We start from the raw sequence: 24,834 nt of genomic DNA on the forward strand, positions 1-24,834 counted from the left end.
GCTCAATTCCTGCCCACTTCATTCGATACCAGAATACTTCTTATTACTTTCTTGACAAACTGCCTTAGGGTTAGAAAATATCAAATAGGAGCCCTCTTCATATGTATTCCTAACTGGGGAAAACATGCATGTAGATAAGCGACTGAAATAGGATGGGCTGATAATGATCATAAGTTAAATAATTTTGAGACCCTCAATCATTTTTTTCTAATGGACAAAAATCTTAAACTGCTCTCAATGTAATACTTATAGACATGACAATGTCAGCTTCACTGAGAGTGATCACATGTTTTAGACATTGAAAGGTTCCATTGGTGTGGCATAAGGGGAAGATATTATTGAAATGTTGGCTGTTCAGGCATATATGTCAAATCATCATATATAGAGCTCAACTGAATACAGGATGATTTGCATTCAAAGAAATCCAATAAAAAAATACAACAACTTACTTATAACTGGAGTTGACCCAGGGCTGCATCTTGCCAGCAGTGGTCAATTAAGGATGGTCGCCTGCCCCAAGGAGCTGCTGGCCATTCGGAGGGCCAGCAGCTTAGCAGGTTAAGCAGTACCACTGGGAGCGGTGGCCACTGCTGGAATTGCACCTGGAAGAAGACGACACCATAGATGGATGGCGCCATCACAACCAGATAAATGGTACCTGGGGGCACCAGAGCCAGTCATTGAGGAGGAGGGGTGGTGAGGGCAGGCTGCATCATTGCCACGGGGGCAGCCCCCTCCATGTGTTTACCTGGCAGTTTCCCTATGTGGTGGATGGCCCCCACCTGCTACTGGTAAAATGCCAGCAGCAGCAGGAGGAGGCCAGTAATTGGCCACTTAAGTGGCTCGATTGGTCTCTCAGCTGGAGAGCCATCCTCCACCTTCCCCACCAGTGGCGAGATGTCATGGTGGAGGGAAGACGACAGGCACTCCATTTGGGATAGAAATGCAATACTGTACTAATGTGCCTCCTGGCTTGTCATAGTCATGTGACCTTGACCATGAGGCACTCACTGCCGGTAGCCATCACAAGGCCAGTTTAATAAAGCCGCAGTACAAGCAAGACTGTTGTCCTGTGAACTCGTAACACACTCCACCCTCCCTCCGTATTTTACAGGCCCAAACCACCTCACCCCCCGCCTCCCTGCCTGTCCCCAGAGGCTGGTAACATTCAGCCCTATATTGTTTTATTAACAGCTAAATAAAGTGCCTATTTGTGCACGCTATCCACTAAGATTACACCAACAATGAAGAGAATAGGACAAAATGCAGCCAAAAAAACAGCAAAAATAGTGTTTCTGCAGCAGTACAAATTCTTTTTAGTTGGAAAGACAAATCACATGATTCAAAATTGGGCCTAAAGTCAGCTTGATTTTCAATAATAAATCCAAGATGTTTCAATGTGGAATAAAAACAGAAAGTGCTGGAAATACTCAGCAGGGCTGGCAGCATCTGTGGAGAGAGAAACAGTGTTAAAGTTTCAGGTTCTGATGAAAGGTCACAGACATGAAACACTGGGCTGAATTTTATGCACCCACTGCCAAGAGCAACGGAAGGCGAAAAAAATGGTGGCCTGCATGTGCAGGCCGCGCGTCCCCATGCCACCGCAATCTTCCTTATGGCAGCCCACAATAATATGCCAGTCGGGTCGCCCACCCCTCCTGCCCCCAACCACGTGGGGGGACAGGCTCTCCAACGCCAGCGATGGCATCAGCTGCCTGTTTGCAGGCACTATCACCATTTTTAAAGCCCTGACAGCTAACTTAATTTTTTTAAGTTATACCCCTCCACCACTGTACTGATTAAAAATCTCCCACCCCTTTCCCACCCCCAAATAACAATAACATTCATTATTTGCCCTTTCACCCCTCCCAAAGGCACTTACCTTCCACATTTGACCTTCCCCCTGCCAAACTGAACAAAGTGCACAGGTCACCCTTTCCACCATCCCCTACGCTAATAATGTAAAATTTGACCCACCCCGCCACACCCCCGCACTTGAAATCTTATGTTCCCCCCTTCCCCATCGCTGCGGCGCCTGCTTGCCCCAGGCAGAAAAGTGAAGGCACATGAGTCCCGGCCGCTGCTCAGAAGATCGCAGCCCGATGGTAAGATTAGAGTCAATTTTTTTTATTTAGTCATGGAATGTGGGTATCGCTGGCCAGGCCAGCATTTATTGCCCATCCCTAATTGCCCTTGAGAAGGTGGTGGTAAGCTGCCTTCTTGAACTGCTGCAGTCCTTGGGGTATAGGTACAGCAACAGTGCTGTTAGGATTTTGACCCAGCAACAGTGAAGGAATGGTGATACAGTTCCAAGTCAGGATGGTGTGTGGCTTGGAGAGGTGTTCCCATGCATCTGCTGCCCTTGTCCTTCTAGGTGATAGAGGTCGCAGGTTTGGAAGGTGCTGTCGAAGGAGTCTTGGTGAGTTGATTTAAATGCATGCATTCTGCTAATCTGAATATTTTAATCCAGGTCCTGTTGCCCAGTGGCGTAGGGGCCGCCACTGAGCCTCGCCGCTGCCGGGAAGATTGGGCCCAGCCCTCCCAGCGTCAGGTTCCGTGGCGGGCCACTGCTAGAGGATCTTCTGTCCCCCCCCACCCCACCCCCCACCCACCCCTGCCACGGAGCCCGTCGTCAGGAGCTTTGTAATATCCCGCCCATAAACTCTGTTCCCCTCTCCAGCATCTGCAGTATTTTGCTTTTATTTATGGTTCAATGTGGTCTTATTCTGATTTTGCATTTTACTTTGGACCTCATTCCTCTGGGTATGCTTGAATCATTATTTGGTCTAAATAGGAGTGTTGTTCAATTTTCCACCAACGTCATCCTACACATTAACGCACTGACATGAACAATATATTTACTAAGAATACTGCATTTTAAATTCATTGATTGTCATTCCACAGCCCAGTCTCGACAGTATACAAACAAATACCTGAAAGGCCTCACTATACCCGTCAGGAAATGCTGTGGACTACTGGCATTAGGCACAATCTGCCAGCTGTATCCAAGCATAGCTTCAGTCAGATTACCACCAAGCTCCGCATTGTCCCACACTTCAAACAGAAGACCCCCGTTTCCTGTAATAAAACAAAACGTTATAGTAGGACATTCTGTGTTGCACCTGGGACAAACAGCAATGAAGTGTTTTAAGAGGCAACAAAGAAAATCTTTGCTTGCTTTTAGTTTATGGTATGAAGTTGTATTTTCTTTTTCTACGTTTAGTGTCACATTGGTGACCAGCATCCAAAGATTTATCTTGCTGTTGGTATCTCAAAAAGAATTACAGGATTAGACAACTTTCAGACCTCTGATTAAGAGCATCAGATTCAGAGTTATCTAAAATCTGTATCTGTGGATCATATTTGAAAGGAATTGAATCTGCAACAATTTGCATTTAACATCATAAAACACTATTACATTTTGGGAGTTTTAGTCTAGATATTTTTCTCAGGTTTAGTATCTCTCACTCTTTGATGTGAACTTGACCTGACTCAAGGCCCCTAAATATTTATCTTCATTTGACAGTTTGTCACTGATCATCCATGGAGTCTCTCTCGTTGATTTAGCTCTCACTGATGTCTTCAGATGGAATGTTCAATTGGCACAAGACCGGCTAAGAAATACTTTTCAAAATTTGACCAGGACAAGAAATGATACAACTCAAAAAGGTTGCTAATCAAACATATATCTGAACTGAGTGCCTTGGTCCTTCCCTTGGATACCTGACCAGATATAATATGGGAGAACTGATGCAAGGTTCTCCTAATTTCTTGCTGTAACTTAGGTGGAAGACTGGAGAAATCCCAAGAGAAAAGGTATAAATGGCTAAAAACATATTATGCTGTTTGTCCAGGGTTTCTGCCATTCTGATGTTATGGCAGGAGATCAGGAGTATCCTGTAGTTATCCTCCACCAACATTTAGATTCTGTAATCAATACTGGTGAGTGAACCTGGTTCTGAACTGTGTGATAATAAATGTGCCATAAAAGAAGTAGTTTAATTGAAATCCATTTCATCATCCAGCAATAAATTGTACCTGGATGAGACCTCATCAGTCCTGTTGCATGGTGACCAGATCCTGTTGTGCAGACTATTTCTGTTGAACTGAATTTCATTTTTGTACAAGGAATCCCTGCAACAGTAAAAGAGAATTGCTGAGCCGGCTGAGAGATGATTTTGTTGAAGTTTGGGCTGAGAAAAGCCTTTTGCAAGAATGAATTCATGGATAGCATGAATCTAAAAAGGCTGATGTATAATAATGCAAGGAAAAATTAAAGATTTAGGAAAAATTAAGGAATGTGGAAGATCACAAAAGTTAAAAGGGGTCAAATATGAGATAGGACGATGCAAAGTTGGGACAATGCAGGGGATTGATATCTTCAATATCAGACATTGAAGTGGTTTTGTGTTTGACGGTGGGAGATTTAACTTAAATTGTTAATGCAGTGATCTGTTATTGTCTCTGGAGTTATGTTGGTCTCCTATTGAAAGCAAGATTATTCATATTTCTATTATAAGATAAATTAAAAGTCATTTTAAAAATCAGTTCAGTGTGAAGATTTTTCCATCTGCTGCTGCAGATTTACAAGTAAGCAGCAAACGGTTCGTCAGGTGCAGAGAAAATTACCAGTTTCATCTAATGTTTCTCACTGGAAGACAATCTTGGGCTGAATTAACCCTTTATACAGTCATTTCCATATTAACACTAGAAGATAAAAACAGACAATGCTGGAAGTACTTAGAAGGTCTGGCAGCAGCTGTGGAGAGAGAATCAGAGTTAACGTTTCAGGTCGATGACTCTGTTTCCCTCTCCACAGATGTTTCCAGACCAGCTGAGTATTTTGCTTTTATAGGATGGTCCTGTAAAAGAGATGGAACAGAGTGTACTCCCCAACAATCTCACCGCCTACCTTTATAAACATAAAAACCAAGTAAGGTGATGGATGGTTACCTGCAACAGCAACAGCAATGAGATCATTGAAGAAGTTTCCTGTGATGGTGATGTCAGTTCCTCCTGCCAAACTCCCAGACACTGGATGAACCGACGTAATTTCTACATTTTAAAAATAAAGAAGCATTGCCCAAAATTGTTAATTGAATGGTACCAACATTTTGCAGGTCCATCCAAGCAATTTATTTAGCAACTAGCAGTGCTCTGAAAGCTGTTAAAAAATTGAGTGATGGAATCACTGATTCAAACGACTCCATTTAGAGAAATAGTAATGAAAATGTGACTTCCTTAATTTAAGTACTCATCTTAAAACCACTTCCATTACTGTCCAAAGCTACACTTTACAACTGTCCCATTAGGATAAATACAAACTCAGTACCCTCCACTACTATTTCGGAATTCTTGAAGCACATTTAAATCCACCATTTTAAAGGAAATATTTCCAGTGGTTTTAATATGCAGAGACAGGTGGAGATCAGTGACTGGTATAAATAGCAAAATGTTTGGGACAGCTGTATTATCCTGTTATTTGCATACATACACCCTCTGGGGATGGCTACTTCTACTAGAATTTAACCTGTAATTTAGAAAATGTGTAACTCTGATGTTTCTGACTTATGTCCCAAATTCAATTTCCCTACACAGGCACTTCACAACTTTTACCGCCCCCCCCCCCCCCCCCACAAAAAAAAATATTATATTCATGCCCAAAAGGTATTCTTAAAAAAAAACGCAGAGCCTCTTGATAGGATTAATCAACTACAAGACAAAAAATAGCACTTTCCCTCCATTAATTGTAATGTTAAAAACATATATTCCTATTTCATTGAGAAAATAGAATATTCTGGGGGTTTTGCTGAAGAGTAATTTTCATCTAAACACTTTATTACTTCACACTTAGATCACCGGTCTACTAACAAATCAGAATAAAGCATTAAAACATGAATTGGATTCAAATACAAGTAGTTCATTCATCTGCATCTCTAAAGGTGCATGCAGTAAATCTGTCAGGATTAGTCTGCTTTTCATTCCTATCACCAGCCAAAATAATATTCCCGGGATTAAAAGGACACTTTCTAATTTAATTCAGGAAACATTCTACATTTATAATTTGTACTCAACAGAATTGCCACTGTAATTGCTGAATGAATTATTCATTTTAGAACAATGAATCAATCAATATATAATTGTTAAAAGACTAAATAAAAATTTAAAATGTTTAATGAAAACGTTGAATGGAATTGCCAAGAAGGTTGGCAGAAGATCGCCTTAAAACCCCAGATAGGCACTTTCCAATCAACTTCCCATGAACGTAAGCAGCTGATCAGGACAGCCCCCAAGGAAATTCCCAGCAGAGTCAAGGGCATCCAAAATTGTGGTCCCAGGAAGTTATCTGAAAAACTTTGCAACAACAATGATTTTTCTTCAGTGTCCAAAATTCAAAGAAAATTATTTCATCAGTGGCTTGGGACAGATCTCTTAGACAGCTGTTGCTAGCAGCAGTAGGATCACAAAAAAGCCACCTTCTCTATCCATGAATGGACAGGTGGGAAAGCCAGTCCTCTGTACTGTTTCTTCAACGGCTGCCTGCTTGCTTACAAAGCCAGAAAATGTGAGATAAATTGTTTTTAAATTCCAACAAATAAGACTCACCTGGGTGGCTCTGAAATAGGAAAAGTTCTTGCTTGGCACTTATATGCCAGGCATCTTTATTAATCATTGACCTACAATAAAATCAATGCAATTGTATGTTTAAAACTGTTCCATTATTTCATCTTGGTTTCTGCAGAATAAATTGAATTATATCTTTAAGCATCCACTTCACCATGGCTTATAAACAAAGAATAATCAACGTGACAATACACTGGAGCTGCATATATGAGGGACTGTAATGGTGTAATTTTCCAAATATGTTGTTACTTCCGTAACATTGCCCAACTCCACATTTGGTTTGGCTCATCTGTTGCTGAAACCCTCATCCATGCCTTTGTTACAAAGAACAAAGAACAGTACAGCACAGGAACAGGCCATTCGGCCCTCCAAGCCTGCGCCGATCTTGAAGCCTGCCTAAACTAAAACCTTCTGCACTTCCGGGGTCCTTATCCCTCCATTCCCATCCTATTCATGTATTTGCCAAGATGCCTCTTAAACGTCTCTATGGTACCTGCTTCCACCACCTCCCCTGGCAACAAGTTCCAGGCACTCACCACCCTCTGTGTAAAGAACTTGCCTCGCACATCCCCTCTAAACTTTGCCCCTCTCACCTTAAACCTATGTCCCCTAGTAACTGACTCTTCCTTCTTTGGCCTCCTTATCTCGAGAGACAATGGATAAGCGCCTGGAGGTGGTCAGTGGTTTGTGAAGCAGCGCCTGGAGTGGCTATAAAGGCCAATTCTAGAGTGACAGGCTCTTCCACAGGTGCTGCAGAGAAATTTGTTTGTCGGGGCTGTTACACAGTTGGCTCTCCCTTTGCGCCTCTGTCTTTTTTCCTGCCAACTACTAAGTCTCTTCGACTCGCCACACTTTAGCCCCGTCTTTATGGCTGCCCGCCAGCTCTGGCGAACGCTGGCAACTGACTCCCACGACTTGTGATCAATGTCACAGGATTTCATGTCGCGTTTGAGACGTCTTTAAAGCGGAGACATGGACGGCCGGTGGGTCTGATACCAGTGGCGAGCTCGCTGTACAATGTGTCTTTGGGGATCCTGCCATCTTCCATGCGGCTCACATGGCCAAGCCATCTCAAGCGCCGCTGACTCAGTAGTGTGTATAAGCTGGAGATGTTGGCTGCCTCGAGGACTTCTGTGTTGGAGATACGGTCCTGCCACCTGATGCCAAGTATTCTCCGGCAGCGAAGATGGAATGAATTGAGACGTCGCTCTTGGCTGACATACGTTGTCCAGGCCTCGCTGCCATAGAGCAAGGTACTGAGGACACAGGCCTGATACACTCGGACTTTTGTGTTCCGTGTCAGTGCACCACTTTCTCACACTCTGTTGGCCAGTCTGGACATAGCAGTGGAAGCCTTTCCCATGCGCTTGTTGATTTCTGCATCTAGAGACAGGTTACTGGTGATAGTTGAGCCTAGGTAGGTGAACTCTTGAACCACTTCCAGAGCGTGGTCGCCAATATTGATGGATGGAGCATTTCTGACGTCCTGCCCCATGATGTTCATTTTCTTGAGGCTGATGGTTAGGCCAAATTCATTGCAGGCAGCTGCAAACCTGTCGATGAGACTCTGCAGGCACTCTTCAGTGTGAGATGTTAAAGCAGCATCGTCAGCAAAGAGGAGTTCCCTGATGAGGACTTTCCGTACTTTGGACTTTGCTCTTAGACGGGCAAGGTTGAACAACCTGCCCCCTGATCTTGTGTGGAGGAAAATTTCTTCTTCAGAGGACTTGAACGTATGTGAAAGCAGCAGGGAGAAGAAAATCCCAAAAAGTGTGGGTGCGAGAACACAGCCCTGTTTCACGCCACTCAGGATAGGAAAGGGCTCTAATGAGGAGCCACCATGTTGAATTGTGCCTTTCATATTGTCATATTGATGATACTTAGTAGCTTTGGTGGACATCCAATCTTTTCTAGTAGTCTGAAGAGACCACGTCTGCTGACGAGGTCAAAGGATTTGGTGAGATCAATGAAAGCAATGTAGAGGGGCATCTGTTGTTCACGGCATTTCTCCTGTATCTGACAAAGGGAGAACAGCATGTCAACGGTCGATCTCTCTGCACGAAAGCCACACTGTGCCTCAGGGTAGACGCGCTCGGCCAGCTTCTGGAGCCTGTTTAGAGCGACTCGAGCAAAGACTTTCCCCACTATGCTGAGCAGGGAGATTCCACGGTAGTTGTTGCAGTCACCGCGGTCACCTTTGTTTTTATAGAGGGTGATGATATTGGCATCTTCCACTGACTCTTCCACCCTAGGAAAAAGCTTCTGTCTATCCACTCTGTCCATGCAGCTTATAACTTTGTAAACCTCTATCATGTCGCCCCTCCACCTCTGTCGTTCCAGTGGAAACAATCCGAGTTTATCCAATCTCTCCTCATAGCTAATGCCCTCCAGACCAGGCAACATCCTGGTAAACCTCTTCTGTACCCTCTCCAAAGCCTCCACGTCCTTCTGGTAGTGTGGTGACCAGAATTGCACGCAATATTCTAAGTGTGGCCTAACTAAAGTTCTGTACAGCTGCAGCATGACTTGCCAATTTTTAAACTCTATGCCCCGACCGATGAAGGCAAGCATGCCGTATGCCTCCTTGACTACCTTATCCACCTGCATTGCCACTTTCAGTGACCTGTGGACCTGTACGCCCAGATCTCTCTGCCTGTCAATACTCCTAAGGGTTCTGCCATTTACTGTATACTTCCCACCTGCATTAGACCTTCCAAAATGCATTACCTCACATTTGTCCGAATTAAACTCCATCTGCCATTTCTTGCCCAAGTCTCCAACCGATCTATATCCTGCTGTATCCTCTGACAATCCTCATCACTGTCCGCAACTCCACCAACCTTTGTATCGTCCGCAAACTTACTAATCAGACCAGCTAGATTTTCCTCCAAATCATTTATATATGCTACAAACAGCAAAGGTCCCAGAACTGATCCCTGCGGAACACCACCAGTCACATCCCTCCATTCAGAAAAGCACCCTTCCACTGCTACCCTCTGTCTTCTATGACCGAGCCAGTTCTGTATCCATCTTGCCAGCTCCCCTCTGATCCCATGTGACTTCACCTTTTGTATCAGTCTGCCATGAGGGACCTTGTCAAAGGCTTTACTGAAGTCCATATAGATAACATCCACTGCCCTTCCTTCATCAATCATCTTTGCCACTTCCTCAAAAAACTCAATTAAATTAGTGAGACACGACCTCCCCTTCACAAAACCATGCTGCCTCTCGCTAATAAGTCCATTTGTTTCCAAATGGGAGTACCTCTGGACTTGACTTTTCCAATGCACTCCTGACTAGTCTCCCACATTCTACCCTCCCTAAACTTGAGGTCATCCAAAACTCTGCTACCTGTATACTAACACGTACCATGTCCCGTTCACCCATCACCCCAGTGTTCGCTGACCTATATTGACTCCCAATTAAGCAACACCTCGATTTAAAAATTCTCATCCTTGTTCTCAATTCTCTGCATGGCTTGCCCCTCCATATCTCTGCAATTTTCTCCAGCCACACAACTATCTGGAATATCTGTGCTCCTCTAATCATGGCCTCTTGAATAATCCCGATTTTAATCGCTCCACCATTGCTGGTTCTGCCTTCAGCTGCCGAGACCCTAAGCTCTAGAATTCCCTCCCTGAATCATTCCACCTCTCTACTTCTTTTCCTCCTTTAAGACACTTTTTAAAACATACCTCTTTGACCAAGCTTTTGGTCATCTGTTCTAATATCTCCTTATGGGGCTCAGTGTCACATTTTGTTTTATAATGCTGCTGTGCAGCGCCTCAGAACGTTTTATTACATTAAAGGCACTATATAAATGCAAGTTGTTGTTATTGTTGGTAGTCAAGAGCCTAGCTCACCAGCAGCAGGAGATATCAGAAATTCAGGTGCACCCTGCACACAATTTTCGAACCATGTCCAGACCAGACAAGCAGCCTGGACCCCACAAACAATTATGCAACTTTTTAAATAAATTTATCTTGATTCACCCTTTATCCAAGGAGACATGGCTGGGGTTTAGGGGGAGTGCTAAAGTCAGATCTGAAGTACCTTTAACATCTATTTCAACTACTAATATTAGAAAATGTTAACATTAAAATACCACAGGAACCTGGAATCATTAATGCTTTTATAAGTATAAACTGCAAGCTGAAAACTTCCAGGCCTCAACCCCATGTCCAGTGGGCAATAACTGAATCTCAGAACAGGAAATACCCCTCCTCCCAAAACTTAACTTTTCTCACTTACCTTCCTTTGTTAAATACTGAAAAGCTAACATTCTGGGAACCTATAATAATAAAAAAAAGAACACAGGAATGAAAGAAAGTACAGGACTAATAGAACTCAGCAGTCCATCTGACCAGTCCTGAATGGTAATATCTCTAAATTGTCTACCCCTCACAAATCGCTCCAATTCTCTCCAATGTTTCCAGACTGTCTAGGCCAAATCTTGACTTTGTATGTTAGTGGGAAATGGTGGTAGTAAGTTGGCAGGCTGTTTTAAATCAACCCTGATTTTTATTTCCATTGAAGATGCAGGCTGTTGATTCACTATCAACCATTCTACGCTGTCACACAATGCCTCTGTCTCCACTGCCTCCCAGAAGAGTCCACTCCATACAATTGCCACTCTAAGTTGTTAAATTTATCCCCCACCACTCTTCTAAGCTTGAACGCATGTCCCCAAGTTATTGATTTTGTGACAACCTCAAACATATTAGGCTTCATTTTGGGTATCGCCTTAAGATTATTGAATCCTTCAAAGAAACTTGTAGGATCTACTGCCATCTGAAAAGTAAATGCCCCTGGGATTCAAGGGAAAGTGGCAAGTTGGATCCAAAATTGGCTGTGTGGCAGGAAGCAAAGGGTCAACAGGTGTTTTTGTGACCAGAAGGCTGTTTCTAGTGGGGTTCCGTAAGCTGTGTGGTTGATAGTGAGGAAGAAAACTGTAGACTGCAAAAAGATATCAATAGACTGGTCAGGTGGACAGAAAATTGACAAATGGAATTCAGTCTGGAGATTTGTGAGGTAATGAATTTGGTGAGGACAAACAAGGCAAGGGAATACAAAATAAATGGTAGGATACGGAGCAGTGTAAAGGAGCAGAGGGATCTTGAAGTGTGTGTCCACAGGTCTCTGAAGACAGCAGGGCAGGAAGATAAGGTGATCAAGAAAGCATATGGGATACTTTTCTTTATTAGCCGAGACATGGAATATAAGAGCTAGCAGGTTATGCTCAAACTGTATCAAACACTAATTAGCCCACAGCTAGAGTACTGCATACAGTTCTGGTCATCACATTACAAAGGGTGCAGAGGAGATTTATGAGAATGTTGCCAGGACTGAAGGATTTTATCTATGAGGAAAAATTGGATAGGCTGGGGTTGTTTTCTTTGAAACAGAGGAGGCTGAGGAGAGATTTACTTAAGGTGTATAAAATAGATAAAGTGAATAGGAACAACTATTTCCCTTAGCAGAGAGGTCAATAACCAGAGAGCACAAATTTACAGTAACTGGTAGAAGGATTAGAGGAGAATTGAGGGGAAATGTTTTCACCCAGAGGGTGGTTGGGTCTAGAACTTATTGCCTGAAAGGGTGGTAGAAGCAGAAACCATCATTGCATTTAAAAAGGACTTGGATATTCACTTGAAGTGCCATAACCTACAGGGCTAGGGACCAAGAGCTGGAAAGTGAGGTTAGGCTGGATAGCTCTTTTCTGGCTGGCATGGACACGATGGGCCAAATGGCATCCTTCTGTGTCATAAATTCCTATGATTCTATGATTCCATGTGCACTAGCAATATAATTACTTTAAACCATGTTTGTGCTCTAAATATGTTTGATATTTTTAAAAGCCGCATTACCAATGTAGCTGCCCTCTACGCAGCACTGGAGAGTTCCAGTTCCAAAATATATTTGTGCAGGGTACCTGCAGAATAAACAAGAGTTCATTGGATTTTATATTTTACAAACATGTAGAGATTCAACTAACTCTAGCGTGGAAAATAATTCATATGGGCTGGTTTCATGTGACAAGAAGACTGGATGATTGCTGTGAATGTAATTCAGTGATGAAGCACAAGATTAACAGCTGACTGGAAACTGAGGATGAGCATAGAATAGTCTTACTAACTACTCCCTCCAAGTATTCACAAGGGAAGACATGAATAACATGCTCTCTCTAAACAAAGACATCCCAATATAATCAATGATAACACCATAAACAAGATGGAAGTTCTTAGCAGGTTAAATGGGCTATAAACAAATAAATCACCAGGGATAGATGGTATGTATCCCAGAATGCTGACAGAGACCAAGGATATCAGTTATATCAGTCTGGAGATGTTGAGGGGATGGGGTTGCAGAGTGCTGAATTTAGTGCCTCAGGGCTTGGTGTTGGGCCCTCGACTGTTTCCAATTTTCTTAACTTAATTTTCAGAAACTGAATAAAAAGTGGTCAAATGTGGGTGGAATGGGTGGAATGGTGAAATTGGAGGAGAGTCCTCAGAAATTACAGAATGAGATGGACAAGCTACATAAGTGAGCAGAACAATGATGGATGATACTCAATGCAAATAAATGTAAAGTGCTACGTGTCAACAAGAATGAATAAGTGACAATCTTCTAGCACCATTTTTCCAGTCATAAAGTCATAATTATGTTTCAAAATTAAAATCTGACCCCAAGTCATTAAGATGCAATATATTGTTACAACCGACCGCTCCTGTCAAAGCCCCCAATCAAAATATTTGATTCTGATTGTGGTGGGAGAGACGCACTGATAATTCAGTCCCGTCGCTCCACAGATCGCCTAACATATCATTTATAATTTTCCAAATTAAAGAAAGACCCAGCCAAATTGTACCATCCATCTATTAACCCCCGAATGAGGACAACCAAACCAGGGGTCTTTAAATCAGCAAATTAACTCTTTAATTAGAAGAACTAAATTCTTAAACACTGTGAAGGTATAAACAACATTTAAAATAGAAAAAATTAGAGTCCTTGCAAATTTACAGTCCAATGTTGCTTGAAGTCCTCATGGAATGTTGCTTTCCTTCTCCAGCGAATTTCAATAATTAACGACTTGCAAACTCTTTCAATGGAATCAAGCTGACTTCAGAGTTTTTGAAGAATAAAAGATTGTCACAATCTAACTTCCCTTTCTTCAATTTAAATTACCAGAGATCTCTGTTTTGACTTGACTTTTTCTTAGAATTTCGAGAGATAATAATTAAACAGATTAAAATCCTCTTCCTTCAGTTTCAATGGTTGAGAGCTCTTTTCAGGTGTCTGAACACCTCAGCTGTGTCCTCTATCTGTGTTCCATTAGAACAAACTGTCTTCAACCAAAAGCCAGTTCAAAACTGAACTGTAACAAATGTATGGCATGAGACTCACTCCCAGTGGCTATATCTATGGTAACAAGAATGCACCCTTTGAATTGCAGTCTCCAAATGGCTGTTTCTAACGCAACGAAAAGGCACCTTCCTATAGCTCCTGAGGCTTGCTGATTCTTAAAGCAATACTGATTCCTTGCAAGCCTTAAAGGCAAACCGCATATTCTGTAAAAAACTACAGGACCATTACAATATGCAGAGTTTACAGTATCTTGTGGTTGCTCATTCCTTCCTTTCCACAGTTGACCAAGAGAAACTAATTCAATGCACTCCCACTTAATGTAAAATTACACATCCATTTTCTGATGTGCCTGTGCACTGCAGAAATATTCAAAGTCAATGTCGTATTTGCACAGGAAATAAAGAGCACTTAACACAAAATATTTTAGGCACATTTGTTTCAGACTGAAAAATTGTGAAATTTGCTGCCCAGTTTCAACATGTTATTTTCATAAATTTGTCCTTATTTAACTTATGAACATACAAAAATGAAGGCAATCAAAACAAGTTCCAGGAGATCGCAGTGACCATGAGTTTGATCGCCCAACATCTTGCTTACCTGTCATATAGAGCAATATCAGCTTCAGCCAGGAACTCTTCCATGTAACATTTTTTCAATATTCACATTTAATCAAGGAGGTAAGGCAAACTAATAAATGAGAGAGATAATACTGCTTTTAAACTCGCAGGTATATTTTAAGGGAAATCCATTTTGCACTTGCACTAGCTTTATCACTAACATGAGAGACCACAGGAAAAATTATTTCCTCCATCTTTATCTCTGTGGCAAGTACACACAGTATGAATTTCTGTATGTAATACAATATGTACCACCTGTTTGCACTTAGCATGTTCAATTATGGAAAAAATTTCATCAGGAAAAAATGTAGGTTGAAAAGCCACAGTAGTAGCCACAGCATGCATTCTGTAGTAAGTATATGAGTTACTTACACAGTCTTGCTTTTTCTATTTACAAATGAGCAGACAGTTTTTCGTGCATCTTTCTGTGATTCCAGGATTATGGGCCTGAAAGATATATATCAATTATTAGAAACAGTTTTTTTGTTTTGAGCACAGTCATCTAAATATAAAGTGCAGCCTTGCAATTGTATGGGGTGTCCAGTGCTATGATGGTTAAAACCACAGACTATTCCTCAGCCAAGAAGGCAGGGAAACAACAGGCCTGTGGCATCAGCATTCTTAATCTGATTGCTAGATCTAAAAGAGCGGTTCAGGGTAAATAGGATAATCAGGGTAACAGTCCTTCTACTGGTTTCCCCATGGGAATGGCAAATTCTCATGGAAGGCCTATGCACTATTATTGAGCTAAAGAATTCATGCAGAGTGGAATTTGCTATAGGAAAATCAATATATTAAAGGTAATTAGAGCTACTGTTATGATTGAAAGCCAACCCCAAAATTTGACAGCGAGTCCACCAGTTGAAATGAATTGTCAGTTTTCAGGCAGGTCACTTTGATGAAAGGAAATATAATGTGGATTATTCCACCCTGTAATCAGTGTTCATCCTCTCAGGCAAACACAGAGAGGCATTGGTGTTAGAATTCGGTGACATTAGTCTAAACAAAGAGGGAAATGGAATGGAAGTAAGATGAAATTACCCATCAATCTGCTCCACATTGAACTCAAAAGTTTCAATTCTTCTTGTATAGATCCACCCATATACCTGGAGCATTGTCCCTGTGTAAAATAATGTGTAACTGTGGTTTTTATTGTCCAGAATCTCCATCAAGGGCGAAATAAGCATTTTCAGTGCTTACCCCCCAATTAATGCGAATAAACTTCTCCTTTAATTCCATATTACAATTCACAGCAGTGTTTTAAATATTTTCAGTCGAATAGCTGACAATGTGTTAAAAGGTATGGTCAAAACTTTATTTTATTAAATCTTCATGATGCAGTACTGTTTTTATTACATCTGTTCAGCAGTGTAATTAAAGTGTTCAAACATTCACTAAAACCATGTCTCACTCATGTTTTGCACTACTCTGATGTTTTCTACTATACCTGGTATTCCAGAAGGAGGGTCCACTCGGTAAATAACTGGCATGTTTCTAGAAGTAAACTGAACAGAAAAGTAATATCAATGAACATTTAATGAATGTTTATTTTATAGGCAGCCTAAATATGTATTTTTTTTAGTGTTCGTCCTGGGGGATTTGCCCACTCCCTAGATGCAAAGGTCAGGAAAAAGCAGATGGAAACCCATTATGCTGGGTCTCCACACCTTTTACGTTGCCCCTGGATATTCGGGGCTTCTCCAGCAGGAGATGCATGGCCCCATATCATCAGCACACATGAAGTAGAAGAGGATAATCCCAGCCTATTCATCTCCCTTTTTGGCAGTCATGGGAAACACAATGGCAAACCAGAAAGATGGCACTGAATTTGCAACAGGAACTCTCCCACTCTGACCAGTGGAATTCCAGCAGGTCCCCAGTCTGACTTCAACTTCCTCCCCAGTTTTCCAGCACTAGGCCCAGCAAGGTGTGCTGTTCCTGACCCACCATGGGACAGAAGGGAGTCAGTGAGCAGAAATTATTGGGACTTATATTTTTGTAACTAATCTAATAGCTCTGAACTGTGCTTTGTCACAGCAAGAACTTAGATTGATTCTGACTGACTTCATTGCAAAAGAAATTAAGCATTTTCACTGATGTGACACAGCTTTACAGGAAAAATCTGGGCTTCCAGACAAGCAAGAATTTCAAAACCGAGTCACAGAAAAATACATCAAGGGTATTTATAAGTCAAGTTTGTTCAGGTTTTCTGTCCTTGTGGGCTGCAATTGAGAGTCTCACGGCCACATATAAAGTTTAAATCCATTAATCTGCATGTATCTCAAATTACTGATACTAACAGATATTGGTCCATTTATTAACCAATGACGCAATGGTATGAAGTATAGTCCTTTCTAATGCTCTTTTAAGTCCACAAAATTCAAATAGGAGAAACCAGGAAATAAGAAATGTCAGGATAACTCCACACTCTTAGCGGGAAATCAGTTTCAAAAGGAGCGCAGGTCCCAATTGCAGTTTCTCTGATGGAAGCATGAGATCATGGAATTAGCCCTTATAAGTGTAAATACTTTCCAATTGCCGGTACTTTGAGGCATAGATTGCTAGGCCTTGAAGGAAAGGGCAGTTTGGACATCCCTGCAATAATACTTTAGGATCTCCATCGGCTTGTGCATTTCATATGTTGTCATAATTGTTTAACCTAAATAACAAGGACACATAATCTTGCTTCAGCAAGTGGGACAAAATGAAATTCATGCAGCTTATGGTCAGGTTTATAATTATAAATGTAAATGTAATGCGAAAGAAATCATATCCCAGTTTCCCTGACATGAATTCTGTGTATAAGGCATATTGTTCAAGAGGCTAGTTGCTCATTATTGCCACATTAAAGATTAATTCCAGCCACAGTCAATCTCTAACTGAACAAAAAATTCCTACTCAGGGCCCTCCCTTCCCCAGATGATTCAACATTACCGATAGAATATTTTATTAGTGCAAGGATAGGGTGCCTAGACTATAAAAGAAAATATTTACAAGCAAACGCGGTAAGGGGGGGGGGGGGAGATAAAAATGAGTGAGAAGAAATAATATAGAAAATGAAAAGTTAAGGTTTCTTTTATACAAATGACAGGGCCACTCAAAATAAGATGGCAAAATTAGGAGCATAGATATTTAAGGAAAAGTTCAGGGAAATAAGAATGGCACAGATCTGGTTAACCCAGGACATTGGGGGTAACATAAACCAACCCCCACCCCCCACCCCGCGAACACCGCCAAAATGGGTAGTTTGGGGTTGAGTGAGATGTAAGGCCTTTAAATATCTCAAACCCAGCACCAATGCTTCTCCAATCTGCTCGCTTCAGGGTTTAATAGAGGCGAGACAGGGGACAGACGGCCTACCCACTCCCAGGAGGCAGATTGGCTATTTAAATATTATAATGATGCTGGAAGCCTCACTTTTAACCTATCCTACAGGTTAAACCCTGGCTGTCCGGGTTTCCCAGACTTTGGGAAATCCGGCAGCTGAAGGGAGGCAAGGACAGCTGAAGGGAGGGGGTAGGTTCCTTTACAGCACAGCTTGTAGGCCAGGAGGAGCAGAAGTGCTTAACTACTTCCCTTCTATTGGACTCCCCTCACCATAAGATTCCACCTCCCATCCAAAGGCCCCACTCCCAGGGTCAGGGAAGGGAGCCCTCCAGGATTGCAGCCCACCCACACCCCAGTCGAGGATCAGACCCTACCCTGACAGCCTGCATCCAGTGTCAGACATCAAACCCCCAAACAGGGTTGGGGTCAGATGCTCCATCTCATCACCCCTGTCCCCAACCTGTGTTGAGGACAGGACTGCCCCTCCCCCCACACTCCCACTAGCAGCAACAGATTCCCTACCTGCGCCTGCGACCTCCTCTGCAGCATTCCCCACCCAACTAGGAACCACGCCTGTCAATCAAGCTGACTTCTAGGCAGCGATCCGGTTGGAAACAAATAAGACCCACTCTACACAGTCAAAACTCCACAGCTGTGACCCAAGTGAAAATCCTACACTGCTCAGAAAACCTGCCTTGTCAACATTGACGTCATTGATGGTTGCGTATTCCTCATTTTATTGCCTGGAATCAAGTGATACAGTGGCGCAGAGAGAAAGAACAGAGTGGAGAGGCCTACCAATAGAAGCCTGTCCATAAAAGCACCACCAAAGTGTGTTCTCCTCTTCCTCGCCCCTCCAAGCACCCTCAACCCGCTTGCTCCTTGACTGCCCTGTTATATTTAGATGCAGTCGGGATGGAGAACAATCAGTCACAGTCATAATGCTGGGCAGAAGCAACTTTGACGGGAACTCCAGACTGAAATAGCCAGCATATAGAGCCAATAGATTGAAGAGGATTAAATAAAGCAGGTGGAAAAGTGGCAATATGGTTTAGAGGGGACATAGAAGGGACATGCCTTGGCTAATGCAACTGAGACAGTGTAGATTGAGGTCAAGGATAATAAAGGAGAAAAGGTAATTATTAGTTATTGCTATAGACCTCCTGGACAGGAGAGGAGAGTAAACATGGAAATGTTTCTGCAGAATGTCTGGAAAAATGCCAGGACATAAATTTCAATTGCTCATTTATTAGCTGTAGTTTTCTGCTTCTGCACTCACTGGCCCATGATTTCCTACCCATTCACTTTAGCAGACCTAAAATTTTGGGCTGGCGAGCACTGGAGCAGAAAATCTCAACCATTGACAAGGAAAACAGCAGAGCAAAAATTAAAGAGTGCTCATTTCTAGAGGTGGTGTAGGAATATTTCCTTAGACAGCCTGTTAACAGCCAAGGCAGTCAGCTGTTATACAGGATCCAATCTTTAGTAATTATTCTTCCAGAAAATACTGTTTTGGGATACAGTTTATGAGTAATTAGAGACATGACATATGGCAAGTGTAGAATGCTTGGGAGGAACAGGTGACTTTGGACCAATGGTTCCCAAAGCTCTCCATCATTGGAGTTTTCCTCACCTCAAGTCTGGATCTGTTGTAGATTCATTGATAGAGATTGATTGCTATGATTGTTCAACAATTCCATTATAGGAACATAGGAACAGGAGTAGGCCATTCAGCCTGTTCTGCCATTCAATTAGATCATTGTTGATCTGTATCGCTGTATCATATGACACCCAGGATGATAGAAGGTGAACTGAATGGATCTTGGTCTTTTATCCAATAGCAATTCCAATGTTCCGAATTCCATTATGTCACACAAGGTATAAGCACCTGCATTCTAGTGACCATTGTACATGAGGAATGTTTATAAAAGTGTGTGAAAAGGATGATGGCACGGAATACATTGTAATATTCCAGCTGAAGAATAAGAGAGCTTCCTGAATTTGTACCTGAAATGTACACTTGTCACTACATTGTGTCCCTCCTGTATAGTTAACCACCTGTCCACCGGCCATTAGTTCCATGTTGTACAGCCCTTCTTGCCATGAAGGTCTGCAATAAAATTAAACTTTGTTATTCACAGAAATAACTTTGATCCTCACAAGGGCAAAATGAGTCAATAAAAATAATAGATACAGAGAACATTTGGTTACAACACAGAAGAGACACAGAAATCAGAGATTCTTTGATGGAAAATGGTGATAGGTAGCACATTAGTTAGGTATTTGTTCTCAGGAGGCAGGTCATGCTGGTAAGGCCACATTTATTGCATATCCCTAGTTGCCCTGAGAAGGTTGCAGTGCTGTGTTTTCTTCAACTGCTGCACTCCGTGCGGTGACGGTGCTCTCACAATGGTGTAAGATACAGAATTCCAGGACCTTGACCCAACAACAATGAGAAAATAGCAATATATGTCCAAGTCAGGATGTTGTATGACTTGCACAGGTTTGCTAATGTTACTCAGTTGGAATTGAGTCGGGAATTAGCACACCAAATTTTCATCTCTGCATCTCCGGCAGGACCCGATGGGCGGACTCTAAATGTTAACACAGTCTAAACTCATGACATGACTATTTCCTCTTGTCTGGTGATTATAAAGTCTTAGATGAAATGAGTTTGCACAGTCTTAACTTAGTTTCTAGTTGGCAAAGACACACTGCCCATAATTTGGCACTAATCAACAATTTCACTCAAACCTGGCTGGGACAGTGGATGGAAAAGTTAAACTGGGGCAGTTGGAGGTACTGTTCTCAGGCTGGAACTGAAGCACCTCTCTTAGTTATTATATAAAACATGGAAAATGTTCCATTTTCCATTCTGTTTTATCTTGATCAGGGCCAAACATCAGCAAAAAGCAAAACATTTTGAAATAAAGGCTCACATTAGCAATAGCTAATAGTTGATATCACGTCACATTAATAAAAATCCATAAAAAATAACATAAACTAAAACATAGAGGATATGAAATTAGTTTGTAAATATTCTTATGATAAAAGTTAGTATTACTGAGAACCAGATGAAGCTTGATTAAAGCAGGATGCAGTTTGATTGGTTTTCTCACACTGTGGGCTGAATATTGTTCAGCTCCCGATGTCGGGCTCCTTGGCAGGAGGGGGCTAGAAGATCGGACTGGCAGCAGCCCGCCACCGAACCCACGCCAGGATTGCCGGGCCCGATCTTCCCGGCAGCGGCAAGGCTCTGTGGCAGCCCCTCCTCCACTTGGGGACGGGACCCGACTTTAAATATTTAAATAAACCTGATGAATATATTTAAATTGAATTACCCACAATCTTACCGTGGGATCCGGATTTTCCGTGCGACAGGTACCACTCACACGCCTTCATTTTTCCGTCCAGGGAAAGCTGGCACCACCGAGGTGGGGAAGGGGGGAACTCAGGATTCTTAGTGTATTGGGGGGTAGAGGAGATGGGGTCAACTCTGCATTTGTAGTGTAGGGGGTGGGGGGGGAGAATCTCTGCACTTTGTTCAGATAGCGGGACGAGAGGCGTGACCTCTGCACTTTGCGCAGTTGTGGAGAGAAGGGGTCAAATCTTCAATTACAGTGTATTGGGTGGGGGGGGGGGAACAAGGTCAACATTTATTTTCAGTGTAGTGGGAGGGGGTACGGGGTTCAACTCTGCATTCTCTAAGCAGGGCTAGCTGCCCTTTAAATATGCTGCCAGCGCCTGCGCAGAGGCAGCTGATGGTGTTCACAGTGTCGCAGAGGCCACCCCCACCACGTGATTGGGTGGGGGGGGGGGGTGGCTACCCTGCATATTTAATAAGCCACTGGGCTCAGGATTGTGGCAGCTTGGCGACGCGTGGCCCTGCGTGCGGACCGCCATTTTATCTGCCCGCTGCCGCTCCCGGTGGCAGGGAAACAAAATTCAGCCCTATGGCTTCAAATAGCATCACAGAAAAAAGATTGAACTTTTATCATTGTAAATGGAACTGTGCTGTTAATGGATGCAATTTGATCAGCATTTGACTGTATCAGCATGTGCTCAGTAAAGCTGTGGTTATATTGCCACTTTTGAATCTATACAAAGTAATTTTTGGTATACAGAGACACAAAAGTTGCAGGAAGCAAGTTTGCCATCTGTCTTTCAAGTATACTAAAGTAAGAGATACAAGTTGACTTTTTTCATGTAGTCTGACACTACTTTGGTTTCACACCAAGGACTGTAAAACTTCAGCCCTTCACAGAATGCAACCCCCCAACCCCCATTTTAAACATGCCCAGGTGTTCCGCTGGATTCCTGAAGGCTCTAGCGATCTCTGTGGTACAATTTCCCCTTTCCCGATGTCAGTTTGAATCTAGCATCTAGTCAAGGGGATCTCCTGGCATCCAGCAGCAGAGATGTCATCAAGCAGGGTAAGCACCCAATTACATTCAAGTATTCTCATAGACAGCAAATCAAAAAGTAAAAATCACTGAATCCTTTCAGTTTTAATTTTAAATTTTACTGAGAGTGAAATAAATGATTGAGGTATTACACATGGTATTAAGGTAAAAACTAAAAATATCAAACAAAGTTAGAATATATATGTGTATTAAAATGTGGAATTTCTTATAACGGAGAAATTTAACATTCAGCAAATATACAATTACTCTTTCAGGGTCAGTGAAGCTGTTTATCAGTAATTATAAATCTAGTACGTTGTTAAAAACCCAGTTATGTCTCATTTAAAAGGTGTAATTTTTTCAAGGGTTTTTACAGCAAGACTAAGAGCGTAACAGTGAAAGTTTTTGTCAGTTCAATGATTTTGAATAGATTGCATTCTGGGTCAGCCTCAACAGCACATCCCTCTGGAGAAGTGTCGAATCACTGACAGCAACTTCCGGATTTCTGCATTTATCTATGCATGTGCAGACTCCAGAAGTTGCTGTCAGTTTCAGGGGAGTAATGACGACAAATGCTGACAGTTTCGCTGTCATTACTCCAAAAAAATCAAGTACAATGTTAGACGTAAAGATGAACCGCTTATTCACCCTCTCCCAACATTAAGAATTAGCCCCCCTGGGAACTTGAGTTCTGTGCATTTGTACATAAATGCATGCACAGGGCTTTTTTGTCGCTACCATCAATGTGACATGCAGTCACCAACAGCCTTGCCACCTGTACATCACAGTATAGTCTTGTCTAGTGAATTATCTAAGTTATACATTTAAAGGCAGGCACAAATTTTGCAAAATAAAGAATCAAATGAGCATAGTACCTTGTCCTACATTTGATCACAGATAAGCTTGAATAAACTGGGACAATGTCGCACCCAATCCTGGGAGTTGAAGGTTTCACCAGGTAAAGGTCCAACTGAAAGTTATTGGTATCTGACTGAATGGAGTCCAAACCTGTAAGACGGCAGTAAAATCAACAGGGACAAATAAAATTTCAACCTCGAACTGAAGGGAAGTCAAGTCCTCACAATACCAGGAAAGTAGGAACAATTTGTAGGAACAATTCATGGTAAAGATTATTGTAAAGATACAATCCAAGTGGCATGTTAATGCATGGCAAAAATCCAGATTCCTTTAAATCCATTGGCCAATAACAGAACAATGTGAGCTCTTAAGCAGCCACCATTGGCTTGTGCTTGCTTTTTTTCTTTCTGCCATTGATGGTAACAAACATGTCAGAGAAAGTCCATGTTCAGTTCCTGGTCTGCATAAATAGGCTAATCTCAGCTGGGTTAACAGTGGGAGTATTATGCTTGGCTTCAGACCCTCAAGATAGGAGGAAAAAACAGCTAGAGTTATGACCTCCATTCACTAATCAGTGATAACTTCTAAAAAGTGTGTGAGTAGAATAGGGTTTTACTATTGTAACCTTAGTGATCAAATTGATTGCTGACACTCATGGGATTAGTATGCGCATGAATAACACAATAGCTGAAATGATTTATGTCTGTCTTCATAGAGGAAGATACAAAAAAACCTCCCAAGAATACTAGAGAACCAAGGGGCTAGTGAGAATGAGGAACTGAAAGAAATTAGTATTAGTAAAAAAGTAGTACTGGAGAAATTAATGGGACTGAAAGTTGATAAATCCCCTGGACCTGATGATCTACATCCCAGAGTATTGAAAGAGGTGGCTGTAGAGATAGTGGACGCATTGGTGGTCATCTTCCAAAATTCTATACATTCTGGAAAGGTTCCTGAGGATTGGAAGATAGCAAATGTAACCCCACTATTTAAGAAAGGAGGGAGAGAGAAAACAGACCTGTCAGCCTAACACCAGTAATAGGGAAAATGCTCGAATCTATTATAAAGAATGCAATATCTGGACACTTAGAAAATAACTGTAGAATTGGGCAGATTCAACATGGATTTATGAAAGGGAAATCATGTATAACAAACCTGTTAGAGTTTTTTGAGGATATAACTAGCAGAACTGATAAGGGGAAACAAGTGGATGTGGTGTATCTGGATTTTCAGAAGGCTTTCGATAAGGTCCCACACAAGAGGTTATTAAGCAAAATTAGAGCACGTGGGATTGGGGGTAATATACTGGCATGGATTGAGAATTGGTTAACGGACAGAAAACAGAGAGTAGGATTAAATGGGTCATTGTCAGGTTGGCACGCTGTGAGTAGTGGGATACAGCAAGGATTGGTGCTTGGGCCCCAGCTATTCACAATTTATATCAATGATTTGGATGTGGAAACCAAAGGTAATATTTCTAAGTCTGCTGATGACACAAAACTAGATGGGAATGTGAGTTGTGAGGAGGATGCATAGAGGCTTCAAGGTGATTTAGACAGGCTAAGTGAATGGGCAAGAACATGGCTGATGGAATATAATGTGGAAAAATGTGAAGTTATCCACTTTGGTAGGAAAAACAG

The 24,834-nt window shown here is 42.1% G+C and overlaps 1 protein-coding gene across 11 annotated transcripts in view; it reads right to left on the bottom strand.

Moving 5' to 3' along the window:
• Positions 1 to 24,834, bottom strand: part of LOC137360749 (fibrocystin-like) — a 604,145-nt gene that overhangs the window by 549,178 nt on the left and 30,133 nt on the right. For 10 of the 11 annotated variants that reach the window (XM_068026018.1, XM_068026015.1, XM_068026020.1 and 7 more), the window contains exons 4-14: positions 23,212 to 23,344; positions 19,941 to 20,043; positions 16,054 to 16,111; positions 15,648 to 15,726; positions 14,979 to 15,053; positions 12,492 to 12,556; positions 10,876 to 10,915; positions 6,607 to 6,677; positions 4,954 to 5,055; positions 4,039 to 4,134; positions 2,934 to 3,078 (exon numbers count right to left, since the gene is read on the bottom strand). In XM_068026018.1, coding sequence (XP_067882119.1) covers positions 2,934 to 3,078; positions 4,039 to 4,134; positions 4,954 to 5,055; positions 6,607 to 6,677; positions 10,876 to 10,915; positions 12,492 to 12,556; positions 14,979 to 15,053; positions 15,648 to 15,726; positions 16,054 to 16,111; positions 19,941 to 20,043; positions 23,212 to 23,344 — 967 coding nt within the window. Of the gene's footprint in view, positions 1 to 2,933; positions 3,079 to 4,038; positions 4,135 to 4,953; positions 5,056 to 6,606; positions 6,678 to 10,875; positions 10,916 to 12,491; positions 12,557 to 14,978; positions 15,054 to 15,647; positions 15,727 to 16,053; positions 16,112 to 18,455; positions 18,592 to 19,940; positions 20,044 to 23,211; positions 23,345 to 24,834 lie in introns of those variants that run through there. The other variant, XM_068026023.1, reaches the window with a different exon arrangement.

Source organism: Heterodontus francisci, chromosome 3 (assembly GCF_036365525.1).
Source record: "Heterodontus francisci isolate sHetFra1 chromosome 3, sHetFra1.hap1, whole genome shotgun sequence".
NCBI lineage: Eukaryota > Metazoa > Chordata > Chondrichthyes > Heterodontiformes > Heterodontidae > Heterodontus > Heterodontus francisci.